The sequence below is a fragment of the Podarcis gaigeae genome (genome assembly GCF_964106915.1).
Source record: "Podarcis gaigeae genome assembly, chromosome: 2".
Lineage (NCBI taxonomy): Eukaryota > Metazoa > Chordata > Lepidosauria > Squamata > Lacertidae > Podarcis > Podarcis gaigeae.
Genome location: NC_139679.1, coordinates 13,678,015 through 13,699,405, shown reverse-complemented (window position 1 = coordinate 13,699,405; position 21,391 = coordinate 13,678,015). Strand labels below are relative to the sequence as shown.

General features: G+C 44.2%; 1 protein-coding gene across 2 annotated transcripts in view; it reads left to right on the top strand.

Annotated features, from left to right (window-relative positions):
* ANKRD52 (ankyrin repeat domain 52) overlaps positions 1-18,608 on the top strand; it is a 64,451-nt gene extending 45,843 nt beyond the window's left edge. Inside the window, exons 28-30 of one of the 2 annotated variants that reach the window (XM_083728830.1) lie at positions 1,199-1,290; positions 1,483-1,559; positions 3,205-18,608. In XM_083728830.1, coding sequence (XP_083584956.1) covers positions 1,199-1,290; positions 1,483-1,550 — 160 coding nt within the window. In that variant the 3' untranslated portion in view covers positions 1,551-1,559; positions 3,205-18,608. The remainder of the gene's footprint in view (positions 1-1,198; positions 1,291-1,482; positions 1,560-3,204) is intronic. The other variant, XM_083728829.1, reaches the window with a different exon arrangement.
* The last annotated feature ends 2,783 nt before the right edge of the window (positions 18,609-21,391 follow it).

The window sequence follows — 21,391 nt, the reverse complement described above, 5'->3', positions numbered from 1 at the left end:
GGGTAGGCATCTTGTTAGTCGGCCCTAAAAAAAAAAAAAAAAAAAAAAGGTCTTCAGCATTTGGATGGGCGCTCTACATCTGTGAGTAGACCTGGAAAAAGAAAAGCATTTATTTTGATGCTCCTGGTCTTAAAGATTTTCACAGCCAGGAATGTGGGTGGTGTGATCTCATGCCTCACTCATCTTCTTTGGAGATACTCAGTGTATGAGCTTTCTTGCATGAAAAGCGGAGGCTAGGTTAGCTGACAAATCAGAACTCTTGTTACATAACTCCTCAGTGTTGGGGAACTAAGAGATCTTCTAATGGAAGTTTGTCACGGAGCCATATTCTCAGGGTCTGAATAACCTCAGCACACTAAGCCTGAGAAGTCTTGTGCTTGGTTGTATTTATTTCTTTAAAAAAATCTTTACTACCCTGGCAATCATTAGGAGCTCAAGCCAATTAAGAGTACTATAAAAATCAGGTGGGTGTGCTTGTTGCTTAAGATAACCATACAGATAGAAAGTTACATATACATAATACTAATATACTGCGTCATGGTGTCTAGCATCAAAAATCTGAAAGGCTTGATGAGAAATTTTTAAACTTTGAGTCTAAAACAGTGATGGATTGCAGCCTGGTGGACCTCACTTGAAGAGAAGGTCCCTCTGCTGCATCACCACCAATACTGTGAAAAAGATTCTGTTTACAAATTCCCAGAGCAAAATTTCCCATAGAAGTGTAATCCAGAATCGTATTTTCCCTAAAGAACTGAAAGGTGGGTAGGGAGCTCTTAATGCCATACGCTTTGGAAAACTATTGGAATGAACACATTGCAAAAAGCAAATTGAAAAGCCTTTCCAACTTTCACAGAATGTATTGCAGGATGGACTACAGATCTATTTGGCCCACAGAATTAAATGTTTACATCAGGCATAGGCAAACTCCAGCCCTCCAGATGTTTGGGACAACAATTCCCATCATCCCTGACCACTGGTCCTGTTAGCTAGGGATGATGGGAATTGTAGTCCCAAACATCTGGAGGGCCGGAGTTTGCCTATGCCTGGTTTACGTGAAAATCCTCTGCTACATTCCTCTCTTGGAACACAAGTCAGATAAACTTTGTGAATGCCCTCATTTCCAAGAGACGCATTTCTCACTCCCTCTCCCAAGGTTCATCCAGTAATGCCTTTCCTTTTCTCTTCCTGCCATTCCCAGGCCGCTCCACATTGCAGCCCGGAATGGACTGGCCTCTGTTGTTCAGGCTCTGCTAAGCAGAGGTGCCACCGTGCTTGCTGTGGATGAAGAAGGTGCGTATTTTCACACCTGGAAGCCCTTCCGGATGAGCGGGGTCAGAGGCTCATGTATATATGTTGGCAAAATCTGTTGAGTCTACATGGGCAGGCTGGTTGGGGGGGCTGTTCATGTTTACACACGTTCTGTATTTTTATTTGAAATGGTGTGAGACCATCTCCTTCCTGTTCCCTTTCCATTCACTCCAGATGTCATGCTCTTAATCTGTTGGCTGGTGGGTTGGTGGTGTTTGTGTGACACAACACAGTGCAGCTGAACCAGGAATGTATGGCTTTTCAATTATTTTTTTAACACTTTCATTGCTGGAGGAAGGTAGCCCTTTAGAATTTGAGCAACCGCCAAGTTCCATAGGATTACGCTGATGGCGCTCTAAAAATGGTTATCAAAGCAGGATGATGAAATTTCAGAAGTTTGATGTACAGTGGTACCTTGGTTCTCAAACTTAATCTGTTCCGGAAGTCCATTCCAAAACCAAAGCATTCCAAAACCAAGGTACGTTTTCCCTTAGAAAGTAATGCAAAACGGATTAATCCGTTCCAGACTTTTAAACATGAATTTTGCTATCTAAGGAGACCATTGAACCATAAAATTAAAGCAATAATCAATGTGCTGTACTACAAAATAAATAAGACAGTATTGTAGATGATTAAAAAAGTAAATTATTTTTTTCTCTTACCTGCACTGATGATAGTCATTGTTTGGATCAATCAGTCAGTAGCTTAACTGGGTTCCACACAGTCACCAAAACAAATTAACCGAAAAAACCTCAAAAACGCAAAACAAATAGCAAAAACAAAAGCGCCAAACTTAATCCGATCCGGAAGTCTGTTTGACTTCTGAAATGTTTGAAAACCAAGGCGCAGCTTCTTATTGGTGCAGGCACCCAAGAAAAAATAGCCGACAGCCGTATCAGACGTTTGGCTTCTGAAAAACGTTCGAAAACCGGAACACTTACTTCTGGGTTTTCGGCGTTTGGGAACCAAGGCATTTGAGAACCAAGGTACCACTGTATTCCATTGGTCCAAAGAATCCCTTGACACTTGTGCTCTATTGCAGGTGGTTGGTGGGGTAGGAAAAGTGAGCTTCAACCACTGAGGATGCGCAACAACCAGAACGTAACATTTCCTCTCAGGATCTTAGAGAAATGGTGCTCATCTGTAGAGAGTTCCTGTGCTCTGTCTGAATGTATCTCTTAAGCAGGAGTTGTGTATACAAAGGGGGCATGGAAATGTATCCACAGAGTATGATCTCTTGAGTGGGTCAGGTCACGGGCTGAGTTTTACCACTCCTTTTTACATACATACACGCCGAGAGAGAGAGTTGCTGTGCAGGTGGTGTTCGGATAGCACAAAGAGTAGCTTGCAAGGAGCTTTCACATAGTCTCTGTCCAGCAGATACCAGAGCAGCGATAACACGGCTTACCTGTAGCACTAGTGCAATTACGCCACTTAACGTATTTTTTGCTCTATAAGACTCACTTTTCCCCTCCTAAAAAGTAAGGGGAAATGTGTGTGCATCTTACGGAGCGAACGCAGGCTGCGCAGGTATCCCAGAAGCCAGAACAGCAAGAGGGATTGCTGCTTTCACTGCGCAGCAATCCCTCTTGCACCTCTGGCTTCTGAGATTCAGAATATTTTTTTTCTTGTTTTCCTCCTCCAAAAACTAGGTGCGTCTTGTGGTCTGGTGCGTCTTATAGAGCGAAAAATGCGGTATTTTATGCTGAGGGCCGGGGAGGGGAAGAGCCAGTTTTTATAAAAGGAAACAGCAGCCAGTTCATGATAAAACAACTGGTGTTATGTGCTGAACAGGTTGTCCAACCCTTCTTGGAAAAGATGCTTTGGGGGGCGGGTTGCCCAAGAATGGGGGGTTATTATTTTTTAGGGGACTGAGTTTGTGTTTCTGTTTTTCAGGCCATACCCCAGCCTTGGCTTGCGCCCCCAACAAGGACGTGGCCGACTGCCTGGCACTTATCCTTTCCACCATGAAGCCTTTTCCACCAAAAGACGCCATCAGCCCTTTCAGCTTCAACCTCCTCAAGAACTGCAGTATTGCTGCCAAGACAGCAGTCTGTAGTGCCCTGCCCAACGGCAACAGCTGCCCCTACACCAAGGATAGGCACAATGCCATCGGCTTAGATGGCTGTTACTCGGAGTAGCTTAAAAACAAACAAACCACGATGGGTGATCTAATATCTTCTATTTATTTAGGAATTCTATAAATATAGGACACTTTAAAGGAGAACAAGACTGGAATGGGCCTTCCAAAATGGCCTAGGTACCAAAAAAGAAAGAGAGGGGGGGGGGGTCTTGGCTTCTGCTTCCTATTTAGACCTTTGCTTTCACCACTGGCATCTCTTGCCGTCAAAGTTAACAAAAAGCAATGTGGCTCTCAAAACAAATCCACAGCGGTCCATTTGCAATACCTTAAACAGTTCTGTTTGAGTCTAAATTAGCACAGAAACCTGCCCAAATGCTGTCGCCCTTTGTTTCCGAGGCCACGGCCTTGGTAAGATTTAGGGAACGGCCAGCTGTTTAAATTCCAGTTCCTCTGGCTTGACGCTTCTGGGAACCGAAGGAAGGGCCAAGCCAAATTAATTTCCTGCGGGGATGCTTGCCGATTAATGAGCACATCACACGACTGGAGGGGCCTGAATTTGAAAAAAAGTAAAAATAAAAAAATCAGGCTCTTAAAACAGGGTGTCCTAGCCTTCCCATCTGCCCAGCTCTCTCCCGCTTTGTGCTAACTTTCTGTGTGCTGCTTGACTTGATAACGTTAAATTTTGTGGGTCGTGCTGTTCTAGGCAGGGAGCAGAAGCCCTGAACCTCTTAGTTTTATTTGGCATTAGGCGTTTGACGAACGAGGGACCGCCAAGAAGGGCAGCAGCTCCCGGCAAAGTGCCACTATAACTGCTCCTTTTTCTTTTTGTTCGTTTGGTTATTTTTGTTTGTTTGTTGTGCTTGCCCCCCCTTTTTTTTGATTCCAGTGAAAACACTTGAATTGAGAACTACTGTACCTGGGACACTATGATACCTTAGGCAGCTCGTACTCCCTCGTATGCAAAATGGGTGCTGTTGCCCAGCTGACGCGGTCCTCTCTGACAAAACTTGCGTATGCGCTGCCAGAATTCATCCCTACCATATCAGGCACTTTAGGGATTTTTCTCTTTTTGGAGACTGGTTTCTGTTTGAGGCAGGCAGGGGGTGGGAAGGGTTACAAAACGTTGGATCCCCAAAGAGAATTTCCTTCACGGTTCTCTTCCCCGCAAACCCCACCCTCGGTGTGTTGCGCAGTGTTTTCCCCATTTAGACAAGTCAGTGTTGCTTTAAAGAAAAGAGATTATTTATAAAGAAACAAGCATTTATCTTCTTTAAAAATAGCAAAAAAAAAAAAAGAGAGCTTTCTGCAAGTTTCACCTTTTTTTAAGGAAAACAACGCACTTCAGAACCGTACAATCCTGCAGTTGTATTTATACCCCCGAATGCCATCCAGAAGGCTTCATTAGGACAATGTGCACATGGGTGTTTGTAGGGATGCCTGTGGGGTTGGTGTATGTGTGCGTAAGCGTGTGTGTTTTTTATTTTAAAAAATATATTTATAAAAATGCAGGTTTTACGCATTTTGAGTGTATGCACTGTTTGGTTTTTTTTTCTTTTCGTTTTTTTTGTACTGTAAATTGTATCATGTGTAGAAACTAACAACAAAAAATATATATACCATATCACAAGTACGTTCAAAGCCAAAGATTGGGATGTAGCAATCGGCTGAGGGCTGCCAGGGCACACTTTTATTTTTTAAACCAACAATCTTCTTTCCACCTCCTTCCCAGTCCTGCAGTGCTATGCTGGTGCCTGTAGAATTACTCCCAAAACATTGCATGTTTGGACCAGTGAGCTTGTTAGGGCTAGTAATTCCCCAACCAGCTTCTCCTTAGGGAATCAGCTAGACTGTTAAGGAGAAAATATGAGCCAGGTATGTGCTTCAACCATCCTGCTTCATGGTTTAAAACGAATTACTGTTTCTTTAACCAAAAACTTAAAACTGAAAGCAGTCTCTTCGTTTCCTCCTTCTTCTTTTTCATTTGCCGCTGACATTAGAATAGGCACCAGTGCCATTTTCATGGCCTCACTTCCTTCCTTTTTTTTTTTATTTTAAGCGGAGCTTAATCCTGACGCAAGAAAGGCAAAAACTGAAATCTAAAGTGAGAAAACCCACCCACCCCCCTTTCCCTTTCGGCACTGTTTTTAATATACCAAAGCCAAACTCCTAGAGCCAAATACTGAAGCTGCAACGTTGTCCTTTGGTGAACAGTGCATTTTTAAAAGAGAGGTTCTCCATTTTCTTTTTTTGTTTAATCCCCACCAAATGGACTTTTGTTTTCCCCACAGACCACTGCATATCATCTTGAGTCAGCTCTTCAAGCACCAGCTGCATGTCTCGTTGGTTTGCTGCATACGGATAGGTTGCAAAAATTGGGGGCCTTAAGGTAGCGAGTTCTAGTCTTCTAACGAACCCAGCCATTTCCTTCAACAAAGCCTTCCACAAAGACTAGGGCGCTACTAGCTTAGCTTTTTTTCTTTCTTTGATGCCCAAGGAATCGTGAGAGATCTTTTCACCGCAGCTGCTAGATATGAGCGTATTAAGGTTTTAATGCACTTGCCAAAAAGCACAGCAACTGCCTGTTGCAGATTGGCCATTAATTATTATTATTATTATTATTTTAGCTGCACTACGGTCGGGTTAGTTTTCTCTGCCCTCAGTTGCTCCAGGTTCTCTACCTTGAAAGAAAGTGTTAACCTTTCTACACCAAAATACCTCACGTTGGAATAGAAGTGAACAAAACTTGAATGAAAGTTTCCCCCCTTTCCTCCCCGTCCCCTACTTTTTCAATACAGGAAGGTCCTTTTCACTACTTTTGTAGAGAGGGAGAGCTGAAAATAACTTTAAACACCTTGTTTACATTGTTCGTTTGGTTTTTTTTAGGTACTAGCAACTTGTAACTTCTTCTAAAGGCCTAATTTTGAACTGCCAGGCCATGGCAGGGGTAGGGGAGGGAGGAAGGGAGGGAGGGAGGGAAGTTGTAGGGAATTAAGTCTGAAGCCACACTTTCTTTCTTTTTTAAAAAAGGGCTAAATTTAATCCTCCTTTACGGACCAGAAACATTTCTGGAGGGCCTTGAGGTATTTTCAAGAAACTGGGGCAGTAGGGAGGAAACGTAATGGTTGTGCTGCAATTTGGAAAGACCTAAACCCTCTCCCTCATCCCTTGGATGTGACAGACTCTACGCTCACAGGTTTATACCAGGCAACAGATACCATTTTCCTGTTAACCCAGGGGAATGCGTATTCCTATTGAGAAAGCACAGCCTGTTAAATTGGGGTTGTTGCTGTGCCTGTTTCCACAGAAAACTCTGGTGGAATTGGTTGTGGGGTGTTACAGAAGTATAGGGCCCAGGAAATCGGGCTCCTTAGGCAGTAGCATAGTTTCTTGAATATCAGATGTGCCCATCTCAAATTTTAACTGTGTTTTGAAATGGCAATGTGGGATCTGGAGAGACAGAGGAGCAGAAATGAGTATAGGTTTTCAAGAAGCCTTTCAAAATGAGGGAATCTTCTAGCCCTAGTAATACATGGATTGTGCTTGCATTTTATTTTATTTTATCTTATTTTATTAGGATTGTAGAGGGTTGTTAGGCACGTTTTCTTTTATTAGCTGAGGAAAAATGATGAACTGACACTTGATCTTTTTTTATTAAAAAAAATTAATAATAATAATAGTACCTAACATGCTGATAATGTGTTCTTTTCCTCACATGTCAACATAAAAATTCAATATATGACAATCAATGTGATCTCTTTAAGGGCTTCTGTGTTCTTAGTTCTGTAGCATCATGCATTAATAATTTTTTTTTACGTTCAATTTTGCCCCTGTTCTTTTTTCCTTTTCCTTTAAAAAAAAAAAAGATGAAGAAAATGGAGTGGAAAAATTCCAGCAGCGCATACGTGAATTAAGAATAAATTTTGCGGGGATTTAATTTTGTTTTTGTAAGAAAGGGAAGGTAGGCATCGGGTGGGTGTCAGCGAAACATGGCCAGTTCTGTTGCAGAGTTGCCAGTCTTGTTCTCCTTTAATACCGTAACGTGTACATTTTGACAGCACAGCTTGACAATTTTAAGTAATAATCGAAGTGGCTGGTGGTAATAACTTGCATTATTGTGCTAAGATGAGAGTCGGTTTCCCTAGTGCATTGTAAAAGAGGGCTGGAGGCAAACTTCCTTCCCCCCCCCTTGCTGTCTCTCTCCCCCTGCTCTCCTGTCCAGTATTTTGCAAACACATTTGGCTTAAAAGATGTGCAGTATTTTACACGGGGTTGGGGGAGAGGGGAAGGCGGGATGTTGTTTTCCTGCGCAGAAGGTTCTTGCTGGCTGTTGATTCCCGGTTGCCTCCCTCCTTAGGAATGGCCTCGGTCTTGACCATGCATCTTTCTCTGAACCTCAAAAGGCACCACCTTTCCATTTCCCTTCATTTGTCTCAAAAGCAATCATTGGGCTTCCCTCCTTAAACCCCGCCAAACAAGGAAGTTTCTCTCCAACCGCCTTTCTCCAAAGCACTTGCTTTACAAGTAAAATAAGCACTTTTGTTTTAAAAAAAAACAACAACCACGAGGGTCTCATTCCCCCTCTTTATAGCAACCCATAGGAGAAAGGCCAGCAAACAAGGAAGGGGGGACCAGGAGGAGCCTGGTTTCTGTTTTGTTTCGCATGGGGTGGGAGGGCAGTTTTTTTGGTTTTTGTTTTAATTAACTTCATGTCTCTGGAAAATTAATGAACAAAGGGAAGTTGTGTTTAAAAAAAAAAACAGCACAAATACATTTCAGTTTGACAAGTGTATTTGCACTGCCATTGTTAGATAAAAGGGCCACCCGCAGGGAGCCCGGCTGAGCCATATAACTATTGACAAACACTGAATGTAAATGTCCTTGTAGAGGGCAAGTACTGGGAAACGATAAATTGATCTTCTATTCCTAAACGGGCACTTGGTTGAATTTGAAATAACTAATCCTGATGAAATGATGCTGTTCTCTTTTGCTTCTTTTTGGTTGTTTGTTCCCCAAATTGCTGGAGATTAGGAGACCTTTTCTTAGTTTAATTCTGAATCGTTTGTAAACTTCCTTTGCCCCCGAAAAGGTGAGTGAAATCATGGAGTATAGGCACCCCACCCCAAGAGTGCACATTCAGCTCTAAGGTAAGACATGAATTCTGAGTGGACTGGTTACATACGTCCCGGAACATCATATCTCAGTTCGCATCCAAAATCCCTGCATGCAGTCAGTTTTAGTCTTTGTGGTTTTCAAACTGTGTTCCACAGAGCCTGGGGGAACCTTATGAGAAGGTCTGTAACAGCAAAGTGCCTGAGAGGCAGCTTGCTCCCCACGACTGAGCTCCTCCCACATAGCTTCTCCCACATTACTCAGCTACAGCGAAGACTTGAGAAACTTTTAGGGCTAACTCCATTTGTGCAGGACATCAGATTGGCCCAGCAGGGTCAGCTGATGCAGAGTGTGAACTGAGAGTAGACCCAAACCCCAGAATCCCTTGCAATGAGCAGTGGATTGGCAAGGGGCCTCCTTGGCCAGACGCATTGATGTGAATGGGTTGGCATTTTAAACTGCAACTTAAATGTACCATCTTGTACAATCCGTTCAGACTATAAGCCCAACTCGCCTTTGCCTTGAGGTTTCTCCCCCCCCCCCCTTCCAAGTCCAGGAAAAGAAAAGGGGGTGGGCAGGTGGGTGAGAATCTGTGCTGGGAACACAGTTGTGAAAACATTGGATTGTTCAGTTATTTAAAGCATCTTCCCTTGACTTGAATTTTTCAGGATGCTCAATATTGAGCATGCAGCGTTTTAAAAATCAAACGTAGCTTCTGCTCAATTTAATTTCTTGGAAACTGTCCATGTTAGCTGGAAGAAGAAAAAGTGACAGTGGGGATGTGCTTTAAACAAAAAAATGTTTCCCAGCTTAAGCCAGAAGGACATTAATGGGTATTAGGGATTCCTGTGAACCTTGGAGTGATGATTACATTTGAATCATGAATATTGGGTCAAAAATGAGTCCTTGGTGTTACAAGAGGAAAAAAGTAATCCGGGGGGAGGGCAGGAAATGAATTTTTAAGGACTCTTCAAGGCATCTGTAGCAAGTTCTTGGTGTCTTTTTTCAGTATCCTATGTGTAAATGCTGCACCTATGTATATTATGCACATAAACATTTCTTTTGAATAAGATAGGACAGACCTCATCACCAGTCAGGTATAAACTACTCTTCCTCTTCTGTGTGTCAGAGTTCCAGTTTGTGTGTTTGTGTGTCTGCGTGTGTGCATCTGTGTGTGACAAGCATCTTTTCAAATTCACTTTTGGTGCAAAGACAGAAGGATTTTAAAAAGAGAGAGAGAGAGAGAGAAATAGCCTTACTTTTAACTCCAATCCTATTAGTTTGACAACTTGAATATAATAAAGCAAAATTGCATGAAAGCCTTTGAAACTAGCCGAGCCTTGTGTGTACGGTGGGTGGCAGTAAACTTTTTTCTAAACAAACAAACAAAAATTAGTATGCAATTTCAGCCACGTGTGGCTCTTTCTAAAAGTCCAGCTTTCTTGTTTTCTGTAAAGGATGGCACGGGGGGGTTGATAATGCCAACTTGTGCCTGCTTTGCCTTCTCAAAACCTTTGGGAGTTGTGGGGTTTCTCCCCTGAATTGATTGGAAGTAAGACCTTTTTAGCACTGCATGAATAACCTCGAATTGTATTTTCCTTTTTTCATGAGACCAGCATTTCCAGAAGGTGGTGAGACTTTGAAATCCTCTTCAGACATCCACCAGACAGGCAGTGTATAGACACGGACTGTCTCTCTGTGAATTGGAGGTGCTCTCGCTTGTCGCTTCACCACTCCTTTTTAGGGCTCTGTAAGGGCTTGAGGGTGAAAGTTAAAGGCTTTCCTTTCATGCTAATTACACTGGAAGTAGCAAAGACAAGCCATTGACATCTGTGCTCATAAGTTGGTGTTTAAATAGGAGGACCAGCAAACATCACTGCTTGTGATGGCAATAAACTGGAAAAAAGAGGATGACTTTTGCCTAAAGGGCAGATTAAGCCCCCAAGACCAAACATTTTGCAAAGCATCAGGAGATAGCCTTTTAATTCGGGTTACTACTTCTGTTGCATTTTGATGTACTGCCTCAGTTTGTGTGTGGTTTTTTTTTTAAGTTGTCTGACTTGCATAGGTGATTGCTGCATTTTGTATAGAGCAGAGCTACAGATCATACCTCCAATTGGAGATTTTTCCATCAGCAGAGTTAGAGACTACCTCAGGAGAAAGCACGAATTGACTTGACCTCTGGAAGCGACTCCTGCATCGTCTCTTGGCTTGGGGTTGTAGATCTGTATGTGTGTTGAGTGTGTTTGTTCATCCACTCTGTGGGGAATAATACTTTTTTTGCCCAGATCCGTCCTGGCTGCAGTGTGGTAAAACCAACATTGGATCAGTCAGCGTGATCATGCAGGCAATGAAACACAAGCCTGGCTACTTGGTATATTAGGATTCTGCCAGAGCCCATGTAGCTACGACATCCTTCAAAACACACCTGGCTCCTGTTAAATGAATGAAACCCCTCCAATAGTCCTTCCTTTGATGTAGATATAGTCATATTTCAACCAGGGCAGGGTTGCCCAAAGTCCATGTTGCAGCCTAGAGAACAAGCCTGTGATACTTGCATTGGGAAGGAAGTCTAGGCTCTCACTTTCTGGGCATTGCCTTAATTCCTGTATTTTGCACTAATGTGTTGTCTGGCCAGTTGGTGGATGTCTTAGGCAAAAGCGGAGGGGAGGGGGGAGAATACAAAAGAATGAACAGTGCGCACTCTGGGTGGGAGGGGGAGAGGCGAAGCGTTGCCAAGTGACCAAAAGGAGAGAGAAAGCTAGCCTTTTCCGTTGTTTGCATGCAGCAGAGCCCAGGGAGCCTGGTGCCCAAATTCAGGTGGCAGGTGGCGAGGAGGTCCCTGTCTGTTCTTGTGTACTGAAGACACACTGCTTGCAGTCACGGCACACCTTTGAGAAGGCTGCTGCGGATAGGCTAGGGGGTATGAAATGGAAGGCCTTTTTGCACTGACATACAGATGATCAAAGAACTAGCTTTCCAAAAGGAGGAAACCAGAAAACGCCACCCCTCATTAACTGGAAAGGAGAGGAAACCTTTGCAGACCGAAAAGCAAATAGGGCATTATTGCAACCAGAGTGCTAACGGTCTACTGTGTAGTATTTTTGAAAGGCATTTTTCATTGGTCCACTTGAAGGTACGTACCCAAAATGGCTGCTCATGTTTGCATTTGTGTCTTGAACATGGTTAACTGCCAAAAGGTTCCTGTTACGGACTGGATGAGCTTCAGTTGGTCCAGGCGCTGTACATACCTACTGCTTGTTGACCCTTGTGCAGATGACTGAGGGAAACACAGCCAAATGTGTTCTCCTGGCATGTCCCCTGATTGCTTTCTCTCTCTCTTTCCCCCTTCCCCTTCTTCTGGGTGTTCCCCTTTTGACACCCCCGCCGGTTTCTGATCCTTTAGCTGTTTGGGGATGTTGCCGGGAAGGTTGTTTTAAATAAGAAACGGACATTGTGTCGAAATGTTAATAACTTTAAATAAATAAATCATTCCAGAAGCTTTAGACCTCTAGCACGTAACTTGTGTTTACATTCAAGAAGCACGTTGCAAGATGATAAAACAAATTAGACCAATTGCTCTTCCATCTTCCTGCGGTGGAAAAGCTCACAATCCACTAGGGGCCCTTTTCTAAGGATCAATGGGCAGGTGCGTTCTTATCGGAAGGCCTTATGCTCAGAAATTGGGCACGTATTACCCAGCATTCCCTCACCCATCCTGCCTCACACCTGAATCCAGGTGCATCTCTTTCTCTAGCACTGGGCCTAAAGAAGTTTGGCCTTTCTCCTTCCCCCTTGATCGATGATCTCTTGCTTTTTTTATTTTCTTCTTCCCTCTCATAAAGGAATATTTAACAGGGTGGGGGATTAGGGTTTATCTCGAAGACACAAACACACACAGAGTTCTGCATCTTGTATGCAAGCTCGCTTCCTAAACTGAGCTCCCCTTAGATGTAAAGCCTTAGGAAGTGCATATGATTTAAGTCAACGTTACAATCTGAGTATATTGCATCTCGGGTGTAGTGAAGAAATACAAATTATTATCTGGCCTCTTCTGTCCTAATCTAGCCATCTCCTCTGTTTCCACAACTTGTATAACTGTTCCTTCCTCTTAATGCATTTAGTTTGAAGCACCTTCCTCTTCCATCTCAATGATGTTGAATAGTAAGGCTTGATTCCACCGTTTCTGGACACTGTCCTAGTGCTTGACTTGCCTTCATCACGACAGAAATGTTTAGTTCCTTGTCATGCTTAGGGGACTACGGCTAATAGATAGATGCAGCGGTTTTTGCATGTGGATTTAAATAACATTGCAATCTAGAGTGCCTGCAGATTTTCCTTTCTGCAGTTTTGATGGAAACCAAAGGTTCAGTCAGTCTTTGCGCAGCCAGCAGAAAGGGTATGCTGTATGCTTTGTACTTGCCCATTCATGTCCTCGTGCTGGTTTATTTGTGTCTCGGAGCTCTTATCCCAAGGCAGCCCACTTCCTTTCTTTAGTACCTGGGAAACCTCCTTGCATGCAGACCCCCATTTCCCACATTTCGGAAATAAAAAAGGAACTTTACACAGAAAGTGTTCTTGCTTCTGCATTTGCTAAGGTTCTGTGCATCTGTTTAATGTTTTGTGCATTAATTGTTTAATCCCTCCCCATCTACCTGTTCCCCTCAGTGACTTGATGTCATGAGTGTGTGTTGTACAGATTGAGAATTTTAAAAATTGCACTAAATATAGCTTTGTGCCAGTTTCTGACCTTTCCTTTGTATAGTCTTTATCCTCCTTTTTTCAAACCAAAAACTCTTCTGTTCCTGGAGGATGATACTAGTGGATCTGTTCTTTTTTTGTCCTTAGTTTAATAGCCTCCTCTTTTCTCACTCAGCTAAGGGGTACCATGCTTGATTTTGTATGGTTGCAAAACATCTAATTCCTTTCATAACTTTCTCCATTACAAAAAGATCTGTTTGCAATTAATTAATACTTTGCTAAACTAGTATCTCAGTCTTAGTGGCATCCATTTGCAATTCCAATATTTGCAGGCGACTTAAAATATATGTGTAAAACTTGAGAGCAACAGTGTAATTGGACAAAGTCTCATTGTTTCCACTTGGAGGGTAGGAGCTAACACTGGGCAAATAATGGATAGGGTAGAGCTTCTCTACATATGCATGTTGTGGTTCTTCTATTCAAATGGTGGCTTTTCAAATGGGAACAGGAAATGATCACTGTTTCCTGAGCTCTTTAATTGGAAGTAACAAGAGAAGCAAAGGCCAGCTTCTTTCATCAACAATTCCCAGCTTAACTGGTTCAGCCTTGTTGTGAAGGACTGGGAGGAATTTGAGATTGTAATGGTTGCTTCTGGGCCATGATGTTCCATTCTGACGTATTTTCTTGATGCCGTGGGAGGCCCAGTGGACTCTTTCTGTTCTGCTGTTGCCCACTGTATTTGGTTACTTGCTGAAGGCTGGTTGTGAGGGAGAGATTTCCGTTTTCAGAGTGCACATGGTCCTCCTTCCTGCGTATCTTTGGCACAATTCCCCTGGCCATGGTAATTAAGCACAAACAGAAGTTTTTCCACAACAGGGTCGCTAGCATAAGAACCTGGCAGTAACTCCGGGTCAGAGCCCAGCTGGCTAACTTGCAGCGAAGTTGCCTTCTTGCCAACTCTGCACACACATTCCTTCTCACCGGTACCATCCGCAAGAATTCATTAAATCCTTTGAGGCCTCGGGTGCAACGTTGATGCACATAAGAAAGGAATATATGCTGTGATGATCTGGTGGGAGCTGGTTGATGCAGGGATGCAGCTGTCATCGGGGAGCAGCTTATACGACTTTTCACTGTTCCTTAAGTTAGTAGAGCCCAGCAAAAGATACCATTTGGAGCTCAAGTTATTGGGAGAGAACCGGGTTGCCTTGGCTCACACAGTCACTTGTCTTCCAGACTGGGAAAAGACTGTCCCAGGTTTTAAAATCAGCAAAATGTGAAGTAGAGCATTTCCAAACCTCTTTTTTTTTTGCCGGGGGGGGGGGGGGACTGTCAAAATCAGGGTGATCCAGAAAACAGGATGAATGAGTTTCTGCACTATATGTTGCATGGATATAATATGTTGCACCAACGAGACGCTGCTGTAGTTTAATTGTCTTTGGACATGTGATCCAATGCCCTTCATATTTCTGTTTTTGATAGTCTTGCTTTGCAACTGGGATTGGGCCTCCATTTTGACAATCTTGACACAGAGCTTAGCAGGTAAACAATATCTATTTGCCTTGGTTGCATAAACACCTCTGATGAACTGCATTTGTTGCTTAGGTTTCTTGAGGTGGAGCTGTGGTCTTTTAATTTGGGGGGTGCGCGTGTGTGTGTTATCGTTAGCGTTCCTGTTGCATGTTGTGTTTTGAATCGTTGGCCATGCTGCGTCTGCAACTGAAGCCACAAATTGTTGAGCTGGAGCGTGTGGCAGCGATTCTTTTGAAGACCAGCAGGAGCTGCTTTCGTTACGTTCTGTTCATTGCTCGGAGAGCGTCCATGCTGTTGTTTTGCTGGGTGTGTGCTTGTCTTATAGCAATACTCGTTGGCTCTGATCCTGCGGGCACTTCAAAAACTACCTGTGCTTCAAAACAAATTTCTTCCTTGGGAGCAGCAATAAAGGGGTGGGATAGGGTTGGGTGAGGGAAATCAGTTACTGTGTTGAGGGTTTGTAGCCTGTTGTATAGCTTGCACTCTTGAATGTGTTTAGTGGGGGGGGGGGGGGCTTAGCTGTAAACGGAAGGATTTTGAAGGATGGTGGTCAGACCAACATGAGCACTAATTTCACTCCCAGTCAGGGTTTCGTTCTTGGAAGCCCTGGTTATTCACTTATTCTTTGCATCTTTGACCTTGTTTATTCTTCCAGTTGTGTTCCCCTCTTAACAGTTGCATCCATCCCCCTCCAAAAAGATTACTTTGCACTTGGACACACAGATGGTGTGTGTCACTCAAGGGGCACTCTAATTGTGTGTTTGTATTTGTGTGAGGTAGGTACAGCCAGTACGTTGTGGTGGTCTTTGTAGTAATGGGTGACTTAAATGGAGTATGTTTGCATGAGCCTCTTAATTGTGCTTCTGGTCCTTACTCCACCTTTTCTCCCCAGTGGCAAGGTGTGCATCTGAGCGGGGGAGAGGGTTAGGGGTATAGAACACTGTTACCCTTTGGCTGCAGCATCCAAGGCCCATAACGTCCCAAAGGGAAATTCTGTATAATTTTCACCTACAGTGGAGGGACGGCAGTACAGTATTCTTTCTGCTTGACCTGTAACTGCTGCTTGTCAGAGGAAGCCTCTTGTGGAGTGGGATGAATTTTCTAATGCTTGTCGTTCCTGTCAAATCCTAAAGGTGTTCAGAGAATATATATTTCAGTTCAGCATTCTGTTAGGTTAATCTCTGTATTTGGGGTGAGGTTTTAATTCTCTATCAGCACCCTCCGCAGCCTTTTCTTTAACTGCATTCAAGGCCAGTTACTTTCCCCTTTATTTAAAAGACTTGAGCATTGCTTTTGCTGCTGTGCCTGTTCTTCAGGGAGCTTGCCGTGGGGGAGAAAGGTACCACTTCAGAAGTCTTCTGCCAGGCTCCCTTTCAGTTTCAGTTTCCTTTATCGTATTCAGCTGACATCTGAACACACCCTGGCGTCCCAAGCTTGCAAAGGACACTTGGCTGAGCACTACAGTAAAACTGATATTGGGCTGTGATATTCCACATTTTCCCTCTTGCTTCCTTTCCGTGCTGCCCCCCCCCCCCCCCCGTTAAAGTGCTCCCCATTCTGGGCCACAGGCATAGGGATTTTGAGATACAAGGGGACCAGCAATTTAGCAGAACCTGTGTGAAAGAGTGGACTTGGTGAAGAGGCGTGGAACTCGCCAGTTCTCCTCCTTACGTTGTCTGCCCTAGGTGTGAGCACTTTACTGTTTGTGTGTGCTCAGTAAAATGAGTTGCAGGTGTTCTAGGACCAGAGGCAGATTACAGTTACCCGTTTTTTCTATTCTGCCCCCCTCTCTCACACACAGAAGCCCAGTGGTCAGTTTGCCACCACCCCTGAGATATGTCGCTTAGAAGGGAGCAATCCCTGTGGCAAGTACAATGTCTGCACTGCCTCTCAAAAGAATCCTAGGTAGTAGAACGCTGTACTCTCCCTCCCTCTCTCTTGTGTTAGAGCCCTGCTGGCCAGCTGACCTTGCTGTGACTCTACCACCTCAAATACCTGCCCAGACTCGCCTTTAGTTCTTTGATTTTATTTTGCCGGGCCAGTGGCCAAACGTGAATTTATATTTAGGGTTGCCCCACCAAGCGCAGAGGAGCTCTGCAATAACTAGCATATTTAGAATGCCTGCTTAGGAAGGGGCATGTCTTGATGTGAGATTCTGTCACCTTTTCAGACATTAATTTAGAGGGGACGAGGGGGAGAGCAGGTGGTCTTACCTACCTCTTGCAATAATAATAAGAATAATAACAAAAAAAAAGGAGCAGGCTTGGGCACTGTAAAAGCCTTCCTTGCTCTTCATCTTAAAACACTAAGGGCAGACATGGGAGTCCATGCAAGGAAAAAGAAAGCTATATAGGGCAAGAGAGTTGCACTGGAAAATACATTCCTTGCTCTGTATTTGGTCTGTTTCCTCCTCCTGTGATAACTTCAGCAAGCGTAAATTTGGGTGGGGGATAGAAGAAGCCAGGTCACAAATCAACACCTCACACTTAAAAGATCTCCTTTGTTTCCTGTTCAATAAGTTTGGGGTCGGGTGGGGAAGAAGAGTACTTGTGATTTCTCCTACAGAGCACTAAACCTACAACCCTGCTGATCAAAACCAGCATGCAGCCATGTTTACCTCCTTTGAGGCAGGGGCCTTAATTGGGAGTTATTTGGCTAAGGCGGACTCTTTTAAAAAAATTAAAAGGTATGCCTTTGTTTATATTTAGGCAAGCTTGAAAGGGTGGACGGGGGAGCGTTGCTTTTTGCAGAATGGCTGCGGGGAGTGCAAATGGAAGTGCTGCGTACAAAACACTCCCCCACTCCAAACACACCCCAAAAAACAAACACCCACCCCAACCTATTGGCCTATTGATCCACAGTTGTTGGCAGCAAGGCTTAACTTTGCACCGTGGTCTTGTTAGTAGTGGAGAACTTGGACCAATGTTTAGAAGAGACTAAAAAGGGGTGGGGGGTAGAAAAGACACGTTCAGATCAGCTCACAGGCCTACCTTCCTGCTTGCAGGTACACGATCTTCCTTCAAACTGGTTTAAAGCACAAAGAGATAAACTCGAAACAAAACGCTCACGCAGCAGGTGTCTTGTGGGGTGGGAACTTCCAAGGCAAATACCACACACACACAAAAACCAGTGGCCAGTTCCTGCCTCCATGCAGCAGAGGGTCCCCCCCACCCATGTGTTCCGATGTGCAATCAAAGTGTGAATCTTTCTCTACATCCCACCTTATATCTAGCCCAGAGGCTGCAGCAGCTTCTGTTTGGCCCCTCACCTTTCCACCTTTCTCAGTGGTTTCGTTACCTCCCCTCGCCCCCCCCCCCCGTTACTCCTCAGTTAGGGGGGGTGTTTCTTGACAAAATGAAGCACTTGCCTGTGTGTCAAAAAAAAAGGATAAACCTACGTTCGGTTCCTAGAAGGAAATGCAGACTTGTCAAACCTGCCACCGACAATTTCCTCCCGCCTGGTTGTTCCATGAAGTAAATAAATTATATTCGAACTTCTATATAAATATATATTGGAGACCAATAAAGAAAACAGAGCTACCGCAAGCCATCCACCCCACCCCCCTTGTCCACACCCCTTGCTCAGTGTGAAAGCCACCTTTGTATAAGCCCTCCTGATGTGAACCCAAGTGACTGGTTACCTTTTTTTTTTGTCTCTGATGTTACAATATGCATTTTCAGAATTTCTGCATCACCTTTTTGGGGTTAGGGCAAGGGAGGGAGGGGGTCAACCAGGAATTAAGTAAATTAAAATAAATAAACAAACAAAAGCATTCAGACTTGATCTATTTTCTACAATGTATGCTGCGACCAGGTCCTGTTATTCATATTGTGGCTTTGAATCAATTATGTTTATTAAAATGCTGTTGCTTCTATTTGCCTCTGTCTTCGTTTTTCCTCCCCCACCTTGTCTCCAGATATTTGCTGGGGGTGGGTGGGTAAGGATAATGGAAATACTGGGGGAAAGGGGTGGAAATTTGATCCCACACCTGCATTTTATATCCCAATTGTAAAATGCAGCTCAAATGGCTGCTTTCAAATCATTTTGAAGAGAAGAGGAGGTTAAGGGGTGATATGATAGCCATGTTCAAATATATAAAAGGATGTCACATAGAGGAGGGAGAAAGGTTGTTTTCTGCTGCTCCAGAGAAGCGGACACGGAGCAATGGATCCAAACTACAAAAAGAAGATTCCACCTAAACATTAGGAAGAACTTCCTGACAGTAAGAGCTGTTTGACAGTGGAATTTGCTGCCAAGGAGTGTGGTGGAGTCTCCTTCTTTAGAGGTCTTTAAGCAGAGGCTTGACAACCATATGTCAGGAGTGCTCTGATGGTGTTTCCTGCTTGGCAGGGGGTTGGACTCGATGGCCCTTGTGGTCTCTTCCAACTCTGATTCTATGATTTACCTGTCTTTATTGCCCACGAAACACACCTCCTCCAGCCAGGGAAAGGCACTCTTGATCTTGGTTTGCTTAGGCCAAGGAGGTGTTGCCACTGCCCATTTCTGTTTTATAAAACACTGGGCCCTTGAAGTCCAGAAAGATACAGGTGAAACTAGAAAAATTAGAATATCGTGGAAAAGTTCATTTATTTCAGTAATTCAACTTAAAAGGTGAAACTAATATAAGAGATAGACTCATGACATGCAAAGCGAGATATGTCAAGCCTTTATTTGTTATAATTGTGATGATTATGGCGTACAGCTGATGAAAACCCAAATTAACAATCTCAGAAAATCAGATTATTGTGAAAAGGTGCAGTAGTTATTCAATCCATAACACCTGCAGTGGGTTCCTGGGCCTTTAAATGGTCTCTGAATTCTAATTTTTCGAGTTTCACCTGTACTTCAAGTAACTCCTTTTTAAGGATGGGAGCCTGAGGTATCTGGATCATTGCATGAACAGAAGGACATAAGAAGACAAGAAGAACCCCGATGGAGCAGGCCTGTGCCTCCATCTAGTCCAGCATCCTGTTTTTGCAGCGGCCAGCTATATGCCTATGGGAAACATGCAAGTATGACCTCTTCCTTCAGTTTTCCAGCAATGTATTCGGAAGCATGCTGCCTCCAACCAGAGAAGCTGCACAATGGAACTCTCCCCTGGAACAATTGGAGGCAGTTTGCTTAGCACGTTTGGGGACAAGGGGAAAGCGGTATATCCCTTGCCAGGTCTCGCCCCATGATTTAGTTTCGATTTAGTTTTAATTTAACCTGGTGAAGGGCAGGTTGTAAATCTAACAAAACGAGAACTGTTAATAATAGTTGGGAGTCAATGTTTCGTTTTCAATCTCTTGGGCCGTCTGTAGTGGTATCTCGGGTTACATATGCTTCAGGTTACAGACTCTGCTAACCCAGAAATAGCACCTCGGTTTAAGAACTTTGCTTCAGGATGAGAACAGAAATCGTGCTCTGGCGGCGCAGCAGCAGCAGGAGGCCCCATTTGCTAAACTGGTGCTTCAGGTTAAGAACAGTTTCAGGTTAAGAACAGACCTCCAGAACGAATTAAGTACTTAACCCAAGGTACCACTGTATTGGATATTCTGCTTAAGTCATGTACCAATATCAAACTTGGATGAACAAAGACACTGGGGTGCCCCTAAAGTTAAGTGTGAAACTGACCCACTAACGTTTTCCTCTTTTCTGAGCTGCCTTTAAGGCCATCCTCCATTTCAGCTACTTACCCTCCATGGAAACGGGAGAGACCGCTTTCCCTCTTTTCCCAGGGCAAATAGCCCTTATTGTGCAACTCCATCTTAACGCATTGTGAGCGTCCTTTTCTTTCCTACACTGTCCTGTGCAGATACCGGGGTGGGGGTGGGGAACAGTTCCGATGTGCAAGGTTGTGTGTGGGGAACCGGGAACCTGTTTGCTGTTGAATGGAAATTAGAGACCAGTGCCCAGGCCACTGTTGGCGGCATATATGGCCTTGATTCTCAGTGGCTGCTGAGATAGGAGGCACAGTGCTGAGATTCCCTACCAGTCCTGTAATTCTGTAAAGGGACCCCTGACCATTAGGTCCAGTCGTGGCTGACTCTGGGGTTGCGGTGCTCATCTCGCTTTATTGGCCGAGGGAGCTGGCATACAGCTTCCCGGTCATGTGGCCAGCATGACTAAGCCGCTTCTGGCGAACCAGAGCAGTGCATGGAAATGCTGTTTACCTTCCTGCCGGAACGGTCCCTATTTATCTACTTGCACTTTGACGTGCTTTCGAAATGCTAGGTTGGCAGGAGCAGGGACTGAGCAACGGGAGCTCACCCCGTCGCAGGGATTCGAACCGCCGACCTTCTGATCGCCAAGTCCTAGGCTCTGTGGTTTAACCCACAGCGCCACCCGCGTCCTGTGTAATTCTGTAGAGGACAACTAATGAAGGTGTTCTGTTATTTAGGAGTTTTTAGGCTTCCTTCTAGGTAGGGGGTACATGAGGAGTTGTGCAAAGGATACAACAGCTTGGCTCGTTTGCACTTCAAGCAATTGCCCTTGCAGGCAGAACAGGTGGGGTTTTCACTGGGGAACTTAAAGCAGAATCTCCTCTTATAAGGATGAGTTTTGTCCTTAAGGACTTTGTCATGTACTACACTTCTACAAACACACCCATCCCATAACTAAAGAGGTCCAGGCTTCCTTGCATTAACTAACACACACGCGCACACACACACACAC